The 21,678-nt window shown below is 33.6% G+C and overlaps 1 protein-coding gene across 1 annotated transcript; it reads left to right on the top strand.

Moving 5' to 3' along the window:
* The first annotated feature begins 11,879 nt into the window (after positions 1–11,879).
* LOC108997419 (3-hydroxy-3-methylglutaryl-coenzyme A reductase 1-like) lies at positions 11,880–14,453 on the top strand. Its single transcript, XM_018973685.2, has 2 exons — positions 11,880–13,578; positions 13,862–14,453. Exons 1-2 carry the CDS (start codon positions 12,070–12,072, stop codon positions 14,102–14,104), a joined length of 1,752 nt encoding a protein of 583 aa, XP_018829230.1. The 5' UTR covers positions 11,880–12,069; the 3' UTR covers positions 14,105–14,453.
* Positions 14,454–21,678: the final 7,225 nt, after the last annotated feature.

Genomic DNA, 21,678 nt, shown 5'->3' on the forward strand with positions numbered 1-21,678 from the left:
TTACCAAATAAATTTCCACACAAATCACAATTCACCACAAAATCACAAAATTATTGAACAAATTTATACTCAAATCACAAAATCAACACACAAATCACAAACCAACAGATCCGTGAAGAGATAAGGTAGGAGCTGGGGCTTCAGCTGGAGGAAAAGAGGAAGATGAGGGGTCGTCGGCGAAGGACGAGGCTGGTGGTGGTGGTGGTGGTGTGGTGGCGTAGGAGTGGCCAACGGCGGCGCTACGGGGAGAAACCTGTGCGTCGAGACCCATTTCGAGTTGGTCGCGTGCGGCTGAGGGAGGAGCTGCTAGGGGCTTCGATGGTAGGGTTTCCTCGCTGGCGTGAGGAGAAGCCGGTAAGGTGGTCGGTTATGCCGCAGGGTGGTGCACGACGGCGTTGGGCTGCTACTTGAGGAAGGAGATCGAGTGAGAGAGAGAGGGAAGACGTGCGGGGAAGGGAGGAGCTGCCAAGGGACTTCGATGGTGGGTTTTGGTCGCCGGCGTGAGGGGAAGCCGGTGATGTGGTCGGTGATACCGCATGGTGGTGTACGGCTGCTTGAGGGAGCAGATCTCGTGAGAGAGAGGGAGGACGCGAGGACGAAGAAGGAAAGAGAGGGAGAAATAGAAAGTGAGGAGAAAATGAAGATTTTTGGATTTAAATCCAACCATTTATTATAATATCCAAATTTGATCAAATGGTAAAAATTTAAATACTGATTAAATTAATTTAAAATAATTAATTAATATATAAATATTATATCATAAATAAATTATTAAATTTAATTTATAAAATATTAAAATTTTTGAGATTTAAATCCAACACTTCATTATAAATCTCTAAATTTGATCTAATAATAAAAATTTAAATATTGATTTAAATTAATTTAAAATAATTAATTAACATATAAATTATGAAACTTAATTTATAAAATATTAAAGTTTTTAAGATTTAAACCCAACCCTTTATCATAAGTCTCTAAATTTGATTCAATAATGAAAGTTTAAATACTGATTTAAATTAATTTAAAATAGATAATTAATATATAAATATCATATCATAAATAAATTATGAAACTTAATTTATAAAATATTAAAGTTTTTAAGATTTAAACCCAACCCTTTATCATAAGTCTCTAAATTTGATTCAATAATGAAAGTTTAAATACTGATTTAAATTAATTTAAAATAGATAATTAATATATAAATATCATATCATAAATAAATTATCAAATTTAATTTATAAAGCTCATCAACATCAAGTCCATTCAGGCTGTGCACAGCCGAGAGAGAGGAAGAGAGAACGTGAGAGAGGAAGACCGGTGTGGGGGGACTCGCCAGAGTGAGGTGGTGCCGGTGGAAAGGGCAGTGAGGCTCACCAGCGCACGGCAGAGCCGAGCTAGGCAGAGGAAGAATCGGCTTGGAGAGGGGTAGCGTACTGCGTACGCGTGAGCTGAGGAACGAGAGAGAGAGAGAGGGGAGAAGGAAGAGTGTCTGGATATTTAACTCAATCCCTTCGTCTTGAAGTCTTCAAAACAATCTAATGGTAGAAGATTAAAATATTAATTTAAAAATACGTAAACATTAACTTAATTAAAAATAATGAAAAAAATTAAGGTAAAATATTATTTAAACGAATAATAAGGTCACCGTCGACCTTATTATTAACACACATGAAGATTTGGGTTTGATATAATATTTTTGGAGTTTTCAAAATAGAAGATACTTACTTTAATGATGAAAAAATGTGAGAACAATATAGAAATAAAAGAATGTATTTTTTTAGTGCTCCCTAGGTCATTGAGTAGTATGTTTGAATTCTACAATTCATATTACTGTAACATTTATTTTTGCAATTTCTGTAGGAGTTTTTGTGGCTTTACATACAAACTACTACTTTGGAAGAATTGACTCAGAATTTTACGATTGGGTTCTTTTTCGTTGGATTGCTTCAATTTATGCAGTGAAGTACTATCATCATCACATAGATTCTCCGCATCTCTTTTCACTTGTTAGGTGCAGAAGTTGAGTTCATAAAAGATTCTCCATATACCACTTATGATTACGTTTTTTTTTAACACAAAACATGGTTATATTTTATAAAATAACTTGTTTTTCAATCAATCGGGCAAATGTGCCTCGCACATTGCCTAACCGCTACTATATATATATGTGTATGCTCGTCTCATCAGACTCCATCGTCGACTTAATATACATAAATCATATCAATAAGCCATACTTCATTTATTCCAGTTTTTATTTTTCGTTATAAAACAACGATGGTTGGGTTTTTATATTTTTTGCATTTATCTTATATATGACTTTTAAAGCGGCACTTTTGCCATGTGAGAACTATAATTTAAAGGAATGTGATCATTAAATGATGTACTCCTTAAAATGACACATTCTTCATGATAATGGTTTCCATGAAAGGTTAAAGAAGTGCCAAAAGATACAACCTTTTGATTTAATCAAAATGTTGTGTATGACTAGTGAAGTGTTAAAAGACACAACATTTTAATTAAATCAAAATGTTGTCTCTTGATACTTCCTTAACCATCACCCCTAATGAAAACCATCACCATGGAGAATGTGTCATTCCAAGGGGTACACTATTTGGTGATCACACCCCTTAGAATTTCACCTCCCACTTTATCACACAAAATGGTGATGATCCAGTTGAGTATTTTACCTTGGTACCAATATGAGCTTTCTACTGCTCAACTCTCATCTATATATTCTTGCAGGTCGGCGTCAGAGCATGACAAGCCTCTATATGCATATATTTTTGTCATTACCTTATCTGACCACACCTTTTACCATATGTGCTCCCACTGATTATATATTATGGGTGACTTCATTTCACTAAAAAAAATTTTAGTGAACGACATCAATTCTCCGTGATTGGATCAATAATCCATATCTCTGTCACAATTGACGGCTTCAGCCGAATACATAACACATAAATGGTTGTGTCACTTCTTAAGGTTGTGTCATTTGTCAATTATTGGATTATCAATAGTTGTGCTCTTTGTCAACTGGTGCATGATGGCCTATAAATACTGGTCATTGTTGCACAAATCAATTCACTCAATTCCCTTTATCTATCACCAACTTGTGAAACAAATACTTTCACGGGAGTGTCACCATATTATTAAATTTCGTTTCTCTTTGTTCTTCATAATTCTACAAGAACTCTTTTTAATGGATGTCCACGCATCGTATGTTGATTAACTAATATTTTATAGAGGATTGCTATGTACACAGTCTCCTGCACTATACATCATATATATTTTAATTATTTTTTAAATTTTATTTTTATTAAATTATATGAGTTCTTTTGATGATTAGTACACCACATATATACTTGTAAAATGGAAAATAATAAAAAAATAAAATAAAATAAGTGTATGGTGCAAGAATAATAAATAAAATTTTTCTATATTATATCCGGAATCACTTGAAGGATCGATCAGAAGTTTATCTTATAATCTGATCAAACCTGTAAAATTTAAACTTTAAGCTTATATGTATGTACGTTAATGTTTCATGTTTGAATCTAATTTCCAATTAAGAACATTCTTAATTGTTGTGTACCATCTCTCCTCCTTTCCATGCAAGTTTTAATAATGGGTTCAAACTAACTAGCTCATGTTTCTTATCCTTGCACTTAAAATTATTCTTAAGTCAGATACCTGATCTTATAATAAAATGAAATGAGAGTACTACGAACTCGCTTAATTAATACTCAAGATAATATAATATTACTCTTAGATTTGGAGGTACTACTCTCCCGCCTCCATGTGTTCACTCTGTGTGCGGTCTAGTGCAAATTAGATTTTTTTTTTTACTTTTTATTTTAAATATTTTTTAAAGATATTTAAAAGTTTTTAAAAAATAAAAAAATATTTATCAATACACTAATAGTCACTTTCTTAAATCATTAATTTTTTTAAAAAAAAAATTTAAATATATGAGCGGTCAAAATGACATGATAAAATAAGGAGGTATACTAACATTATTCTAATCCAAACCCACTTATTTTGGGCTTATTTTAATTGGGAATAATTTGTTTAGATTATAATTAGAAGGTTTACAAATTTTTTTTAGGACTTTTTGGGATGCCAGGTAAGATATTTTAATTATTTTTTTAAGAGGGACTAAGCTAGCAGAGCTGATCAGGTGCAATTTATTAATTTTTTGAGAAAACCAACTCTAATATTTTTAAGGGCTTAGTGCTACCAATAAAATTGCTTTCATGATACCCCACATATTAAACTATTAAAAAATGATACAAAACAAAATACTTATGGGTCACGTAATAAGCTTTATAATATATATATATATATATGTATATATATATATAAAGATATTAAACAAAAGTTAATGCTTGCTACCAACGAATGGATACCCTCAACTTGAAGTATTATCGAGTAGATTCTATTCATCATTTATATATTTATATTTATTTTTTTAATAAATATGTAGTGTAAGAATAATTAATAAAAAAAATTAATTAATTTAATAGAAATAAAATAAATATAAAAATAATATATTTTATAATAGCTATATTATTTTTCAGTACATATTTTTATCACGGGCGGTGCTACTCCCAAGAGGGAGGCCACCGAAAGAGCCATCGAATAGGCAAAATGCTTTTTGTGTTTTTCTTATTTTTATTTTCATATATTTTTTTAAACTCATTAAATACGTTTTTTAAAAAATAATAAAAATTAGAAATTCATTTAAAAATATTTACTTAACTATTAGGTAAAAAATAAATAAATAAAAAAATTCAATCGGTGGCCACCATTAATATCTGTGAAAGCATTTCCGTTTTATCATATAGGTAGGATGGAAGGATGATCTATCAAGTGTACGTACTACAATTGTGATGATCATGTCTTTTTCAGTACATATTTTTATCATTCTTCAAATCATGTATTTCATTTCGCTAGCTGGATGATGATTCTCCATCGTTGAATACACTAGCTACACACAACATCACGTGTTTACCATGCACTATATTAATGATGTTGTGATCAATTTCTCCTGTCTCGTTGATTGATTGATTATTGTTTGTTTTGTTTATAATATATTATAAAGAAATTTTACTCATTATTTACTCACATTTTATATTTATAATTTTTTTTTTCATAAAATGTAAGGTGTTTTTTTATAAGATGTTGAATAGTGAATAATAACTGACGAGAATAATTTTTTATATTATATTATAATTCAAAGCACGATTGTTAAAGAATGTTATTTCAAGTAATTTATATATATATATAAATAATTTAATTTAATTTAATTTTTAAATTTTAAATTTTATACATTAAATTATATATGAAGTAAATTCAAATAATAATTATAATATATATATGTATGTATGCTCGTCTCATCACACTCTATCGTCGACTTTATATACATAAATCATATCAATAACCCATACTTCATAATTTTATATTCCAGTTCTATTTTTCGTTATAAAACGACGATGGATGGATTTTTATATTTTTGGCATTTCTCTTATATATGACTTTTAAAGTGGCACTTTTGCCATGTGGGAACTCTTTTTGGTGGCTGTCCATGCATCGTACGTTGATTAACTGATATTTTATAGAGAATTGCTAAGTACACAGCCTCTCACATTATACATCACATGTTATATTTAATATAGATTGTGATATTAAATATGTGAATTTATTGAGTATGAGTTATTATGTATTTACGTGAACCATTATCTCAAAGAGATGCATTGGTTCAATGGTAATGGTATGTTGTTTCAAATGAAAGGGTAGGAGTTTGAAACTCCACAAGTGCAATTTGATTTAATAATTTTGTGAAGTGTTGGACTTGGACAGACACAATGCTTGGGCCAACCAAGCCTTGCACGTGGGCCAAAGAGTCATAACACTTAGGTGTTTGCACATAGGCTAAATAGGCACTTTGATATGGTGCAATGTTTCAAAAATCAATTTAATTGAAAAGGCACTTCTGGAGACTCGAACCAGTGCCCTCCCTTCCCCAACTGAGGCGCCTGTTAACCACTAGGCTAAGTCATACCCTTTGGTCTTTAAGTGAAACATCATAACCTTTAAACCAGTAACTGCCAGTAGAAAAGTCACAAGTTAAGAGTTGTGATCTTTCACATGGTGTCACTTCATTCTCTATAAATAGGGGATGAGACCCACGAATTTCATTCATTCCATTCTCTCATATTTTTCAGCCACTTGCACAATTTTGTAGAGAAACTTTGAAGGAAAAACTTCAGAATTGCTATCTGCAGTTGGTGACTTTGTTGTATCCTGGAGGTGAATTGCTTGTAACCCGGTAGCAAACTCTTTCGAGTGGGGGCAATTATCACCCTAAAGATAGTGATCAACACACCTCAAAGTCGCATTTATTTTTCAGATTACTGTATCCGCACAATATTCTTTAACATCACATATATTTTAATTATTTTTTAAATTTTATTTTTATTAAATTAATTGAGTTATTTTGATTATCAGTACACCACATACATGTTAAAAGAAAAATAATAAAAAGATAAAAATAAATCAAAGTAAGTGTGTGCATAGTACAAGAATGATGATTAATAGAATTTTTCTATTAATTTATATCCAGATTCACTTGAAGTATTGATCAGAAGCTTATCTTATAATCTGATCAAACCCGTAAAACTTAAACTTAATTAAGCTTATATGTAGGTTAATGTTTCTGCATGTTTTAATATACCTAATTTCCAATTAAGAACATTGATCTTGTTGTACGTGTACCATCTAATCTCCCCGGCCCTTTCCACAAGTTTTAATATATAATGGGTTCAAACTAACTAGCTCATGTTTCGTATCCTTGCACTTAAAATTACTCGATCTTAAATCAGATATATATATATAGTACTTGATCTTATAATAAAATTATGAAATGAGATCAGTACGTACTACGAACGCGCTTAAATATTACTCAAGATATATAATATAATATTACTCTTAGATTTGGTGCATGTCGACCAAAATTAATTAACCACTATTTTTTTTTACTTATTCCGCCATTATTGTTGAAACTCTGATTCCGCGGAGTACTTTTGGGTGTGAGAAGTTATAAGTACATAGTGCATGCAACTGATCCATCTTTTCACCGATCTATTTAGTTATATATATAGATATGGATTTTGACTGATCAATGGGGAGTGCGCATGCCTATATACTACTGCATATACCTTTTTTCATTTCTTTTAACTCCTTTCTTGGGACGAAGACATTTTTGCCTTTCGCAACGAAAGGTCGTGATTCTCTTTGATCTTTTCTTCGATATTTGGTACTACATACTCATGATCATCTTAATGCATGGTGGGCTAGCTAGCTAGCTCGTCGATCGGGCGGCGTATATAAATATCTATATATATATATATATATATATATATATGAGAAATGATACTTGCAGTCGTGAGCGTGCAGTCACCGTGCAATCGCTTTGAAAAAAGTAAATAAATAAGGGACCCACCTGAAAAGAAATTAATTTTTTAATAGTGGACCCCACTCTTTTTCAAAGCGACTGCACGGCGTTTACGCATTCCATGACTGTATGTAGCATTACTCTATATATATTCGTCTTTATAAACTATGCCATCATCATGATCATCTTCGATCTCCGTAATAATATATATATTTATTATTAATATGAGCAGTTAATTCCGTGAATGAATCATATATATGCGAATAAAGCAAGGACATGAATTTTTATTTATTCCTCTTAATTTCCTTCTGTCGACGTGACGTTGAATATATTGTATGAAACAAATCTCAAGTTGCATGTGGATATTTAGTCCCCCAAAAACGCATGGTTTTAACCTAACGACGGTCATGATGATCCATTTGCAAAGTCCACTTCATAAAACTACACACCTTTAACTTGTCAAGCATCATGTTCGTGTGTGTTCGAAGACTAATTAAGATGATGTGCTATATATATATATATATATCCAAATTAAAAGGGAAGCAAGCTATATAGATAGATAGATAGATATATATATATAGCTAATTATTAAATAATATTTCAAAAAAAAAAAAAAAGCAAATTATGTTGACCAATTATGAGTATATATATATAAAATAATATTATGGTTAATGATCGTATTCATCAGATCCATATTAAATACCACACAGTCAATTTTCTAATCAATGCATGTGCATGGAATTTCCATTCCAAGTGATCTCATAAGGTCTTAGTAAGAGAAAATGCCGCCAGCCAGTTCAGACCTTTGGGGCATGATACATACATATATATAATAATATTAATATTGCTATTGACGAAGAAAAACAAACAAGCTAGCTAGCTCTAGGCCGTGTGTGTTCATGCCATGGAAAAACACAAAGAAATTAGAAATTAAAGCATGCAATTAGGCAATGCGTGGCATTGATTAATTTATTGCCTAGATCATTTGGTAGATAAATCTGTATCGGGTTCTGTACAAACTGTTGGTATCAAGGATTCAAGTATGTCATGCCAAGACTAAATTGGGGTACGTAATTGATATGACCTTTTAATTTGTTGGGCTATTTATATATATATATATATATATATGTTTTAGGGTAAGTTAATTTGATCCACGTGGATTAGTAAGACATAAAATTAGAGATTTTGTTGGTTTTTTTAATTAGTAGCTATATATAGAGATTATTATTATTATTTTTTAAATGTTAGGTTAATTAGGTAGATCACATGATCGATCTACTGTTAATCTGATTATAAATTGTAATATTAGTAAAATGGTTGATAGCTAGCTAGCTACTAGCTAGATTAAGCAATTCATTTCATATATAATTCATGTATTGTGGGTACATACGCGTCATTGTATGGTTTGCGTTTTATTAATGAAGATTAATTACAAACAATTTGCAGACTGCCGGTTTTATTGAAATTTGTACGTAGTATATATCATCCAAGCTAATTAAGCAAACATTAATATAAAACTTTTGTGGTCACTACAAGAAATGAAAAATGAATATTTATGATAAAGAATTTACGAGAAAAATGATTATTTACGAAGAAAAAATATTCATTTTAATAAGAAGTAAGTAATAATTTTTGTAAAAAATAACTGAGAGTAAATAATCAGTTTTATTGTAAAGTTACAATTGGGATCCTCTAAACTTATGTCCAAATTTTAAAATTTATTATATTAAGAGAGATATAATGTGTAAAATTAATTTTTTAATAGTAATTATTATCATTAACGAGTAGTAGTACTGATCTCTCGTGCAAGCTAGATTAAATATGTTCAATAAATAAATATTTTATAACTTATTATATATATATATTTGTGTGTCATATGTTTATTTTTCTCGTACTTTAAATTGGCTTAGAGGTTGGATGAGAATACCCTAATCTAAAGTACGTACTTTCTAACCTCAATTAAGTGGGCTAATTCTGATAATAAGTGAGTTAATATGTACTTGCACCATGCTAATATTGATAGTCATAAATTACATAGCCACAATTAATTACGAACCCTAATTTTGAGGGTACTCATCATATTGATGATCTGTCTCTCTATATACTCGGCCGGTACTAACCCTATATATATACGTATTAACGTCCATATATAACCTCAAAAAGCAAGTATATATAGTGCAGGCTTACGTGGTGAAATGGAATTTAAAAAAAAAATATTTTATAAATATAAATTTATAAATTGAAGTGACTTAATTATGTGTTATATTAGATTGTAAAATTAATTTTATTATAAAATAAATTTAACATATCATATTAAGTAATGTCAATTTATGAATTTATTTTTATGACTGTAGTAGCACTACATGGAAAAAATTACCCCTTTCAAAAAATAAAAAAATCTTACGTGATGTATCGGGGCATGCAATGAATCACGTATAAGATATATCACCTTCAAAGTCAACATCTTAAATGTCATATTCTTTCAAGTTTTGTATGCTTATAGCATTAATAAATAATGGTTGAACCAACCAACCACTTACATTTCAACAAGGAATTAATTCTTTTGTTGGGGGAAAACTACAAATATATTCGCATGATTATTTTTTATTTAACGTGATATGGATGCAAACCACTTGTTTGACAATAACGCCAACTCTCTCTCTCTCTCTCTCTCTCTCTCTCTCTCTCTCTCTCTCTCTCTATATATATATATATACATATTAAATATCATGAGTATTTCAAATTGGGTACGTACTCCATTAATATATATATATATCATGTATTATTTCTCTTTTTTTTTTTACACGTCTTTTTTTAATAAAAAAATTTACTTATTTCCAATGTCTAGTCTTATATCTACTAATCTCCACGCTTTTTGGTTTTTATTTTCCTCAAAATTCCAATGACTACCTACTACTTTTTAATAGAAAATTTGAAAAAAAAAATCATTAATTTGTGGATATATATCAATCATGCATGAGGCCGTCAGTAAAAGCCTACAAATAAAATTAAAAAAAAAAAAAGTAACCAAAAAACAAGAGAGGAAAAGATCGTGATCAAAGGTGTGGACATGATGATTTGGCCTCAATTTTTTTTTTTTTTTTAAAGGGTACTGGATCATTGTTTGATATGAAAATAAGCAGTCGGATTTATGAAATTTTATATAGTTCGAATCAGAATATTAATGCACATGATTGCACATATTTCTGCTTTGAAATTGATTCTCTGAAGATTATATATTAAGGGAGTGAATTAAGCCGATCATCTGCACAAATGTACGTAGAATATTGGGTATTTTTATTGTTTTCTTTTACGTTTTTATTTATTTATTTATTTATTTTTTCAATTAATCCTTTGGCTACGTACGTGGGCTGTAATCGTGCGGTTAATTAATGGAACTTACCCTGATCTAAACGTAGTTGCAAAGAGATTATGCCACAAATCTACCATCTTTGGATTTCACACTAGCTAGCTACTAGCTAGGATCTGGTGAGTGTTGTAAATGTAACCTGCAAAAAAAGAAAGAAGGAAATAAATAAATAAATAGTTGTAAATGTAATTAATATATCGACCGAATTTACTAAAAAATAAAAAAAGAACATTGTCATATATTATCAAAAAAGGAAAAGAGTAATATTAGATATATATATATATATATATGATACTATTAATGTGTCGTTTAGATAATGAGTTGAGTTGATACGAGATGAAAGTTGAATAAAATATTATTTTTTAATATTATTATTTTATAATTTAAAAAATTAAATTATTTATTATATTTTGTGTAGGAATTGAAGGATGGTACTCATGATCTCATATCACATATTTTATATATTTTAATATTATTTTTTATTTTATTATTATTAAACTAATTGAGTTGTACTATTTATCATTCATACAATATATATTTGTTATAAAAAAAATAAAATATATGTGATGTGTAGTATATAAAGATAATAAATATAATTATTTTTTAAAAACAATAAAGATATACTATTGTAATATAGTTTTTTTTTGTGTATATTTTATATTTATTTATTATTTTTTTAAAAGAGTAAGGTAAACTAGGAGTCTAGGACTGTGAATAGGAGAGAGGGAAGAAGACGGAGGCATAAAACAGTAGCTGTGAAGAAAGGGAAGTGAAAGAGATAGACAGAAAGGACATGTTTAGTAGTAGGTACGAGCTTTGACTTGTTGTAACCCGAATGCCTCTGTGCATACCTATTCCATGTTTTACACGAGCCGTCTATGTTTTAGTCTGAAAGTCTCCTACTCCCCCTGCTTCCAAGCTATATCCTCGTACGTGTGAGACGTGCTTGTCTGAAAGACGAAATTGCCCACGACGCGAACGCAGACGGAAACGAAGATCTTCCTTCTATTTATAACCAAATTGTCTAAACTCAAGTTGTGAAACCAACTACCCTTCATCTTTTCCTATAAATAAGCCTACTCACACGTTCCTCCACTCACAGCCAAACAGCTCAATATACAGAAACATTAGCTCAAACACTGTAAACGCATTCGGAGTCCTCCTCCTCCTCCTCCTCCTCCGTAGGATTCGCCTCCGGCGTATCCACGGTCGAACTTAGCCAGTCATCATTCCCCCTAGTTTAGCGATGGACATGAGCAGGAGATCTACGAACAAGACGATGGCGCCGGTTAGGCCCATGAAAATGGGAGGAGTTGTGTACGACAGGAAGGAACCCAAAGCCTCTGACGCTCTGCCACTCCCTCTGTACCTCACCAATGCTGTCTTTTTCACCCTCTTCTTCTCGGTGGTTTACTTCTTGCTCACACGGTGGCGCGAGAAGATCCGCAACTCCACCCCTCTCCACATCGTCGACCTTTCCGAGATCGTCGCTATCGTTGCCTTCTTCGCCTCATTCATCTACCTCCTCGGATTCTTCGGCATCGATTTCGTCCAGTCCATTATTCGTCCTTCCGCCGATGTTTGGGCTGCCGAAGATGATGACGCCTCCGTCACCGCTGACGCCATCGCCCAAAAACATGATGAGGAGGCCATTCTGAAGGAGGAAGCTTGCAAAGTCCCTTGCGGCGCTGCACTCGTCGATTCCCCGCCTCCCCAATTCACGCAGGCGGTGCCACCCCCTACCGAAGAGGACGAGGAGATTATAAAGTCTGTGGTGGAGGGAAAGATGCCGTCGTACTCTCTCGAATCGAAGCTGGGCGATTGCAAGAGGGCGGCGTCGATCCGGCGCGAGGCGCTGCAGAGGAAGACGGGCAAGTCGCTGGCTGGGCTCCCACTAGAGAACTTTGACTACGAGTCCATCTTAGGTCAGTGCTGCGAGATGCCTATTGGCTACGTTCAGATTCCGGTTGGGATTGCTGGGCCGCTTTTGCTGGATGGGATCGAGTATATGGTGCCCATGGCTACCACCGAGGGTTGCTTGGTAGCCAGCACCAACAGGGGTTGCAAGGCCATCAACTTGTCCGGTGGGGCATCCAGCGTGTTGTTAAGGGATGGGATGAGCAGGGCTCCTGTTGTCAGGTTTGCCACCGCCCAAAGAGCTGCCCAGTTGAAGTTCTTCTTGGAGGACCCAGTAAACTTCGAGACATTGTCCATGGTCTTCAACAGGTCCAGCAGATTCGGAAGGCTCCAGAGCATCAAATGTGCAATTGCCGGGAAGAACCTCTACTTGAGATTCTCTTGCAGCACGGGCGACGCCATGGGGATGAACATGATCTCCAAAGGTGTCCAGAACGTCTTGGATTTCCTCCAGAACGATTTCCCCGACATGGATGTTATTGGCATTTCTGGCAACTTCTGTTCGGACAAGAAGCCTGCTGCAGTGAACTGGATCGAGGGGCGGGGCAAGTCGGTGGTTTGTGAGGCTATCATAAGTGGTGATGTGGTAAGGAAGGTCCTCAAAACCAATGTGGAAGCGTTGGTGGAGCTCAACATGCTCAAGAACCTTGCTGGTTCAGCTATGGCTGGAGCTCTGGGAGGTTTCAATGCTCATGCCAGTAACATCGTCTCCGCTGTCTACATAGCCACCGGCCAAGACCCCGCACAGAATGTTGAGAGTTCTCACTGTATCACCATGTTGGAAGCTGTCAACGATGGAAAGGATCTTCACGTCTCCGTCACCATGCCTTCTATTGAGGTAAAAACTCCCATCTTTTTATTCTCGAACTGTCCTTTTCAAACACTTCGCCCACTCTATTATCACGAAAGCTTGAAGAAAATCCTGATTTCCCACCGGATTTGGTTTCAGACATTTCTGAGTTCATTGCGTTCGAGTGAGAAAATTGTTTTCAGAAAAGCTTTTCAAGCAGTCATAGTCGTTTAATCTTGCCCAATCTTAGGCAGGAATCGAACTGTTGAAACTCCTTTGCATGTTTGGTCAAAAGGTTAAATCTGATATGGCCCTACTTTTCTCTTTCCAGGTCGGTACAGTTGGAGGGGGTACTCAGCTTGCTTCTCAGTCAGCTTGCTTGAACCTGCTTGGGGTGAAGGGTGCAAACAGAGAGGCAGCAGGATCGAATGCAAGGCTGCTGGCCACCATCGTAGCTGGTTCTGTTCTTGCTGGGGAGCTCTCCCTCATGTCTGCTCTGGCAGCTGGACAGCTTGTTAAGAGCCACATGAAGTACAATAGGTCGAGCAAAGACGTTTCCAAGATCTCCTCTTAAGGGAACGGAAGTAAGAATATACCCCCATGCTTGAGGAAGTTCAAGCCCCATAAATCCTGTTAACTTGCAAAATTAGCATTGACGCAGATCAACTGTCAATTTGGCATGGACTCGGATGTTTGGGAAAATTTCAGCAACATAAAAATACAAGGCAGACTCATAAAAGAAAACAGTTCGTTTGTATTCGTTCTTCTTCTTTTTCCTTTTTTTTTTTTTTTAATTATTATTAATATCATACCCCCTCCCCTCTTCTTCCCCCTTCTTCTCTCTCTCTCTCTCAAGTCATGTAAGAAGTACCTGCAAATTGTGTGATATGATGGAAAGGTTTACTATCGTTTAATTCTTTGAACATTTTATTCTTCTGTTTTACCTCGCTAGTTTCTTGATCTTCCACAGTATCTTCGTCAATTTGCAGGTGGAGTGTGATCTTCTGAAAGGTTGGATATGAATCTGTCATGCTTACGAAACTGAATATATCATTCTTTCAAACCAAATAATTGTTTGGGTTCCAAAATTTTTAAATTTAAACCAAAAAAATGTTCATCTTTCTAGAAAAGAAAATCCATCTAATTATTTACGACCGAAACTTCTGTGGATTAAAAAAATAACATAAAACCCAAAAGGAGATGAACTTCTTTGCAAGCGCAGCGAAACGTTTGAAAAGTTATCAATTCAGAAGCCCACCTACATACTTCTGTAGTTCCCCTGTGGGGTCTGGCAAATTTTCCAACTGCCTTACTTCAGTTAAGAGATATTGGTTTAAATTAAATTTGATGACAAGTAAATATTTTTTATAAATTTAAAATCTTCCTAATAACCCATGTTGAATTAATTATTGTAATAGTTAAAATAATAATATAATATTTTTTTTTTAATAATAATATTTTTATTTTTATTTTATATTTTATAATTACACTAATTATATATTAATTAATAATTTAATTTAATACTTAAATTATTATTTTTCAACTTAAATATATTATGACTTAAAATTAGAAAATAATAATTGAATTAAATAAAATAATAGTTATAGAGTGAACATTTAGTCTTTAAATTCAAAAATAAATTTAAATATATTATAACTCAAAGTTAAAAATTTTAATATATATTAAATTTAATATAATAATTTTAAAAATGAGACTCATTTAATAATTACAATACCAATGCTCTTACAAATCCATGTAAGCATAAATAAGCTGCATCTAAATCCAAGCCAATTTTCATGTCAATAGCGTTCACGTTTGTCTTTAAGGAGACCGAGGCGAGTAAAAAATGCTTATACCAGTCAGCAGCTACCGAATAAGAGTGGTGAAGAGGATAAATTTTGCGGAAATGAAATTTAGAATGATACTGATTAGATTGAGGTTGAATTGAGATGTTGGTGGAGTGTGAAGGTTGTATGAATAGTAAGAGATTGAGGTTGCGTTTGGATGTTGAAGTGAGTTGAATTGAGTTGAGTTGAGATGATAAAATATTGTTAAAATATTATTTTTTAATATTATTATTATTTTAAAATTTGAAAAAGTTAAATTATTTATTATATTTTATGTTAGGATTTAAAAAGATTGTAATGATGAATTGAGATGAGTTGAGAAATATTTAAAAACCAAACGAAGTGTAGATTTTTTGTTTGCGAAGGAAAGATGGATCTCCAGATGTTAAATCAGGAAGTAGGTGAATCCCAATATTTATAAGATAAAGAAAAAAAAAATGTTACGTGTCCAGACTCCAGATGTTAAATCAGGAAGTTGGTGAATCGCAATATTTATAAGAATAAGAAAAAGGTATACTGCTCTCACAGACACAAACGCGTGGCCAAATCAAAAGAAAGATATCAGTTCTAAACAAATAAATAAATAATATTTAAATGTCAGTGATAACTGCAGCCTGCAGGATAGTTGACTGAATCCGGCTTCCGTAATGAGATTTGCTACGCAATCTCTATCATACTCACTACTTCATATTTTTTTAAATTTTTTAAATTTTTAATATTTTTTTAAATTTTTTTTTGAGTTTATTATTTTTAAATTATTTTATTTATTATTTATATAATAAATATTTAATAAAAAAATAATAATAAAAATTAAAAATAATATAAAATATAGAAATTATATAAATAGTAAGAAGTTGAGTAAATTTTTTGTTTATGAAAATACATGACAGACAGCTCCATACTTATCTGTTGGGAACGACAACAATAAATGTAATATATGAAAAATCTCTACAGTTAAACATCAGTTTTCATATATATCTAACGAAGAATAATGCTAGAGTTACCCTTGGAGTTCTTTAGATTTTAATGTGTTTTTTTATGTTTTTTTAAAATTTTTTTATATAGATTTTTTTAATAATTTTAAATATTTTAAAAAAATTTATAATATTATTAAAAAATATTTCTTTAATCATGAAGTAAAATAAAAAATATTTTGTAATTAAGAAAGTAATTTTTAATAATTTTTTTACCTTTTAATTAAAAAAATATTTTTAAAAAATATTTTATTTTTAAAAAATATTAAAAATTAAATAATTTTTAAAAAATTGACCCAGCGGTGGCGTTGGCCATTCAAGGATTAGTGCAGTAGGAAACATCTCGTGTAATGGGATTAATGAGAAAAGCACAGTTCTAGTCAATAAGTTAGTTAAGACCCCACTCAATAAATATATAGTGAAAGCTGGGGGTCACTGTCATTTTATAGCCGTTGATCACTGTGAGATCAGTCAAGTCAAGTTTTTACACCTTGTCAATTATTACATTGTAACCAAAGTGGTTGTATAGACTATCTAGTTCTATAATATGAACATATGCATTTTGCAATATGCTTGAATTAAATGGATCTGAAGCCGACAGATTATAATAGTCAACATTATCTTTTTCTGCACCACTTTATATACATGTTGGGGAATGATATCCTGTGTGAAAGTGATGACAATTTCTGACTAATTTTGGTTATCATCACTTGTCAATGGTCTACCTAGTTATTATTATCCATGGAATTTACAGTACGAACATCCTATCCGGGATTTGAATTCCTATTCCCTTCTTATTGCCTGTACGTCTTGGCCTAGCACTTCTCTTGCTACCCATTCTAGCTTCCTCACCACAAAATTTGAATGGATATTTAGAAGAAAAATTGACAAAAATCCGTTACTTTTCACAATATATTTCATAATTATATTTTAAAATGAGAGATATTATTATAAAATAATATATAAAAATAATAAAAATAATAAAATTATCCTCATTTTATATCATGTATTGTGAAACATATTATGTGTATCGTTACTCTATCTAAAAGGAGTAAAAACAAAAGTGTGAGCTTTTTGAATCATCAGTTTCTGTAACCGCATGCACTTGTGTTTGGTATGCTTCGATTACAGAAACGTGCTGCAGGTTGATTCATCTGTGGTCTCTCACACTTCGATTAACTATATACGTACTAGTTTGTACGTACCCATGTCTGGCATGCATGTCACAGATATATATATATATATATATATATATATATATATATATATATATATATATACTACGTTGAATGTAAAGTTCAGACCTTTACGCGTATCTCATGACAGAGAGAGCTGCCTAGCTATATACGTACGCCCGAAAATGCATGCAGGGTGATGGGTTTGTTAGTACTTAGAATTATTCGACTTGGATACATGGACAACAACCTCTGATCCATCTGATCTTGATCAATTGAATGGTACCCAAAAATCGAATGATCTACTCTTCTCGTCTAAGCTGCCACGAGTATCAGCCAGCTGCCTAATATGTGTGCCTCTTCTCCCAGCTGCAAGAACATTAATATAAGATCTTGCTGTTGTTGCACTTTGGACTGTTAAAGTATCTAGAGTATCTTCAGCCTCATATGGAGGCTTGACTAATGGCCTCACTCAAGGCCATATACAGCTGGACAATGAAGGCAATGGAGCCTTAACTAATGCCTTAACTAATGGCATTGACAGTAGTCTACATTCTTGTAAAGATAGATCATGATGATCAGTCTGTTAGTTGACAACAATTGATTTAATTTATTATTTCCTTTTTTATTCTTTCCTAGTTATGTTTGTACATTTTCCTTCTTTTGTTTATTGTAATCTTCTCAGTTTGAATACCTTGTAATTTCCGTACTTAGATTGATACTTGTATATATATACAACAAAGCTGTATTATAACAATTCATTTAGTGAATAGAAGAACCTTCTCTTTGGTCTAATTTCTTACATGGTATCAGAGCCCCTCTGGGGTTAACACCTTTCTCTGTTTCTTGTTTCTAGTTACTATGTCAATTTCTGGTCAGTCTTCCACTCTCTCTCTACCTAGTATCACTCACTTTATCTCTATCAAACTAGATAGTAACAACTATCTGAACTGGGTATCACAGTTCCTACTTGTGTTGCGCATCCATGATTTAATGGGCATTGTGGATGGCACTGAGCCATGCCCACCAAAATTTCTCTCTAGTGAATCAGGGAATTTGACAACTGAAGTCAATCCCAATTTTCTGTTATGGCAAAAGAAGGATCAATACCTTCTTAGTTGGTTTAATACCATCCTGTCTGACAGTGTGTTATCATCTGTCTATGGCCTACATACCTCTAGGCTAGTGTGGAACTCTTTGGCAACAAGGTTTGCCTCACAATCCAGGTCCAGAATGGCCTATTTGAAGCAACAGCTTCAGTCCTTGAGTCAAGGCTCACAAACCTGCACTCAGGTCAAGCCAAAATTCTAGCTGACCAACTCACTGCAGTAGGAAAAGCAGTTGATGATGATGACTTGATCTCCTATATTTTGAGTGGCCTCAACCCAAACTATACTGCATTTATCACTTCCTTTCATTTTGCCACTAGAGAGTCAGTCATGTCTTTTGAAGACTTTCAAGTTGAGTTGCTTAACCATGAGATCCTTCTAGGAAATCAACACAACCAACAGACCAGTGAGTCAGGAAATTTTGCCCTCTACACTCAAAAGCCTAAATCTTCTAATTACAAAGGGAAGAACATTGGGCAGGGACAGCAAAGGCACACCTTTCCCTATAAGAAATCTGAAGGACAGAGACCTAAAACTGAGACAAATCAATTCAACTCTCAGAGAGGACCTTGTCAAATTTGTGGGAAGTTAGGACACCAAGCATTGAACTATTATCATAGAATGAACTATTCATATCAAGGAAGGCATCCTCCCTCTCAGTTGGCTGCAATGGCTGCCAGGATGAACACTACAAATGCTGAATCTGATGAGCAACCTTGGTTTGCTGACAGTGGTGCCAACAACCATGTTACTGCTACTTTGGACAATCTCACACTTCAAGAGCCATTCAAGGGTGATGAAGAAGTGGCTGTGGGCAATGGTTCAGGTTTACCCATTCTAAACATTGGCTCATCAACTTTCTTTCATTCCCACAAACCTTTTAAGCTCAATAACATTTTGCACTATCCAAATGCAGCAGCAAATCTAATTTCCATTCAAAAATTTTGTGCTCATAACAAGTGTTGGTTTAAGCTAACTAACAGTCATTTCTTTGTGAAGGACAACCTCACAGGGCAGACTCTTATGCAAGGGCAAAGTAGAGATGGGCTCTATCCTATTCAACTCTCCAAGGCAACCAATAAAGTCAAGAAATTTACAAGTTTTCTTGGAATTTCAGCCAATGCCACTGTTTGGCATCGTAGACTAGGACATCCAGCTTCTCCTATCTTGAATAAAATCAAAGAATATGCTCATATTCCTGTCATTGAGTCCAATAAAAATGTTGTCATGTGTGAGGCTTGTCAATTGGCCAAGGCAAAAACTCTTCCTTTCTCAAAATCTGCTAATGTAACATTGGAACCATTGGAAATAATACATTCTGACTTATGGACCTCGCCTGTTATTTCTACCAATGGTTTCAAATACTATGTTGCATTTATTGATAACTTCTCTAGATTCACTTGGATCTATCCTCTCAAAACCAAGTGTGAAACCTTTGAATGTTTTGTCAAGTTCAAATGTTTAGCAGAAAATTTGTTGTCAAGAAAAATAAAGGCCTTTCAATCTGATGGTGGAGGTGAATTTCTCTCCAACCAGTTCAAAGAATTCCTCCTTTCTAATGGCATAATCCATCGTATATCATGCCCTTACGCTGCTCAACAGAATGGTCTTGTAGAAAGAAAACATAGGCACATAGTTGAGATGAGACTTTCCCTCCTTGCTCAGTCTAAACTTCCAAATACATACTGGGTTGATGCTTTTAACACCTCAGTGTACCTCATAAATAGACTTCCCAGTCCTGTGCTGAACAATAGTTGTCCCAACTTCAAGCTGCTCAACAAGGCCCCTGATTACTCTTTTCTTAAAGTCTTTGGTTGTGCGTGTTATCCCCTTCTCAAGCCTTATAACACTCACAAGTTCATGTACAGATCCAAGAAATGCATCTTCTTGGGTTACTGCTCAAATTATAGAGGGTATAGGTGCCTTAACCCCTTGACAGGGAAAATTTTAATCAGCAGAAATGTGGTGTTTGATGAGCAGTCTTTTCCTGCCCAGGACTGGAAACCATCTATACTTGTGTCTACTGCAAGAGAGCCTCCTCAACAGGTTAGTCCTTTGCACTTTAATGATGTTAATTTACCTTTACACCACACTGCATCAACACAAATTTCAACTTCTGAAAATGCTGCCACTGCTGCACAGAATTTAGCTTCACCACATAATCATATATCCAACATCTCCCTTCCAGAACCATCACAAGAAGAAGAGCCAGCAGTCTCTTCCATACCTGAGCCATCTCAAGCAGAGGACACAACAACCACTGCTGTACCTCCTCCTGAACCCACAGCAGTGCCTATACATCTTATGACAACTAGGTCTATGGATGGTTCTAGGAAACTCAAAAGCTTCTCAGATTACAAAGTTTACATAGCCACTAAACATCCTCTCATGGCATTGCATACACTAGCTTCAGATATTTCATTGCCAACCACACCTCATCTTTTTTCCCAAGCTATTAAATCACTCCACTGGACAAAGGCCATGAAAGAAGAATTTGAGGCTCTTTTAACCAACCAAACCTGGACCTTATGCCCAAGACCTTCTCACTAGAATGTTATTCATAATAAGTGGGTTTTCAAAGTCAAGCAAAAGGCTGATGGTTCTTTTGATAGGTTCAAAGCTAGACTAGTAGCTAGGGGGTATGAACAAAGAGATGGAATTGATTACACTGAGACATTCAGTCCAGTGGTTAAAGTGTCAACTATTAGAACCATCTTGGCTATTTCTGTCCATTTCAATTGGCCCTTGAGACAGCTTGATGTTTCCAATGCTTTCCTCCATGGCACACTTGAAGAAGACGTCTACATGGAATAACCATCTGGTTATGTGGATCAAATATATCCTCACCATGTTTGCAAGCTGCAAAAATCCATCTATGGACTAAAATAGGCCCCTCGAGCCTGGTTTAACAAGCTTGCAAACACTCTCCTTGCTCTCAGTTTTCAAGAATCCAAAGTGGACTACTCATTGTTTGTCTTTCATCAATCTAACATTCACTTGTTTCTACTGATCTATGTAGATGACATCATTCTTACATGCAACA

Source organism: Juglans regia, chromosome 13, assembly GCF_001411555.2.
Source record: "Juglans regia cultivar Chandler chromosome 13, Walnut 2.0, whole genome shotgun sequence".
NCBI lineage: Eukaryota > Viridiplantae > Streptophyta > Magnoliopsida > Fagales > Juglandaceae > Juglans > Juglans regia.

Excerpts from the sequence above, each read along its gene's own strand:
- LOC108997419 (XM_018973685.2), top strand. The coding sequence starts at position 12,070 with ATGGACATGAGCAGGAGATCTACGAACAAGACGATGGCGCCGGTTAGG. Across the intron at positions 13,579-13,861 it reads TCACCATGCCTTCTATTGAG|GTCGGTACAGTTGGAGGGGG; the intron begins GTAAAAACTCCC and ends TTCTCTTTCCAG.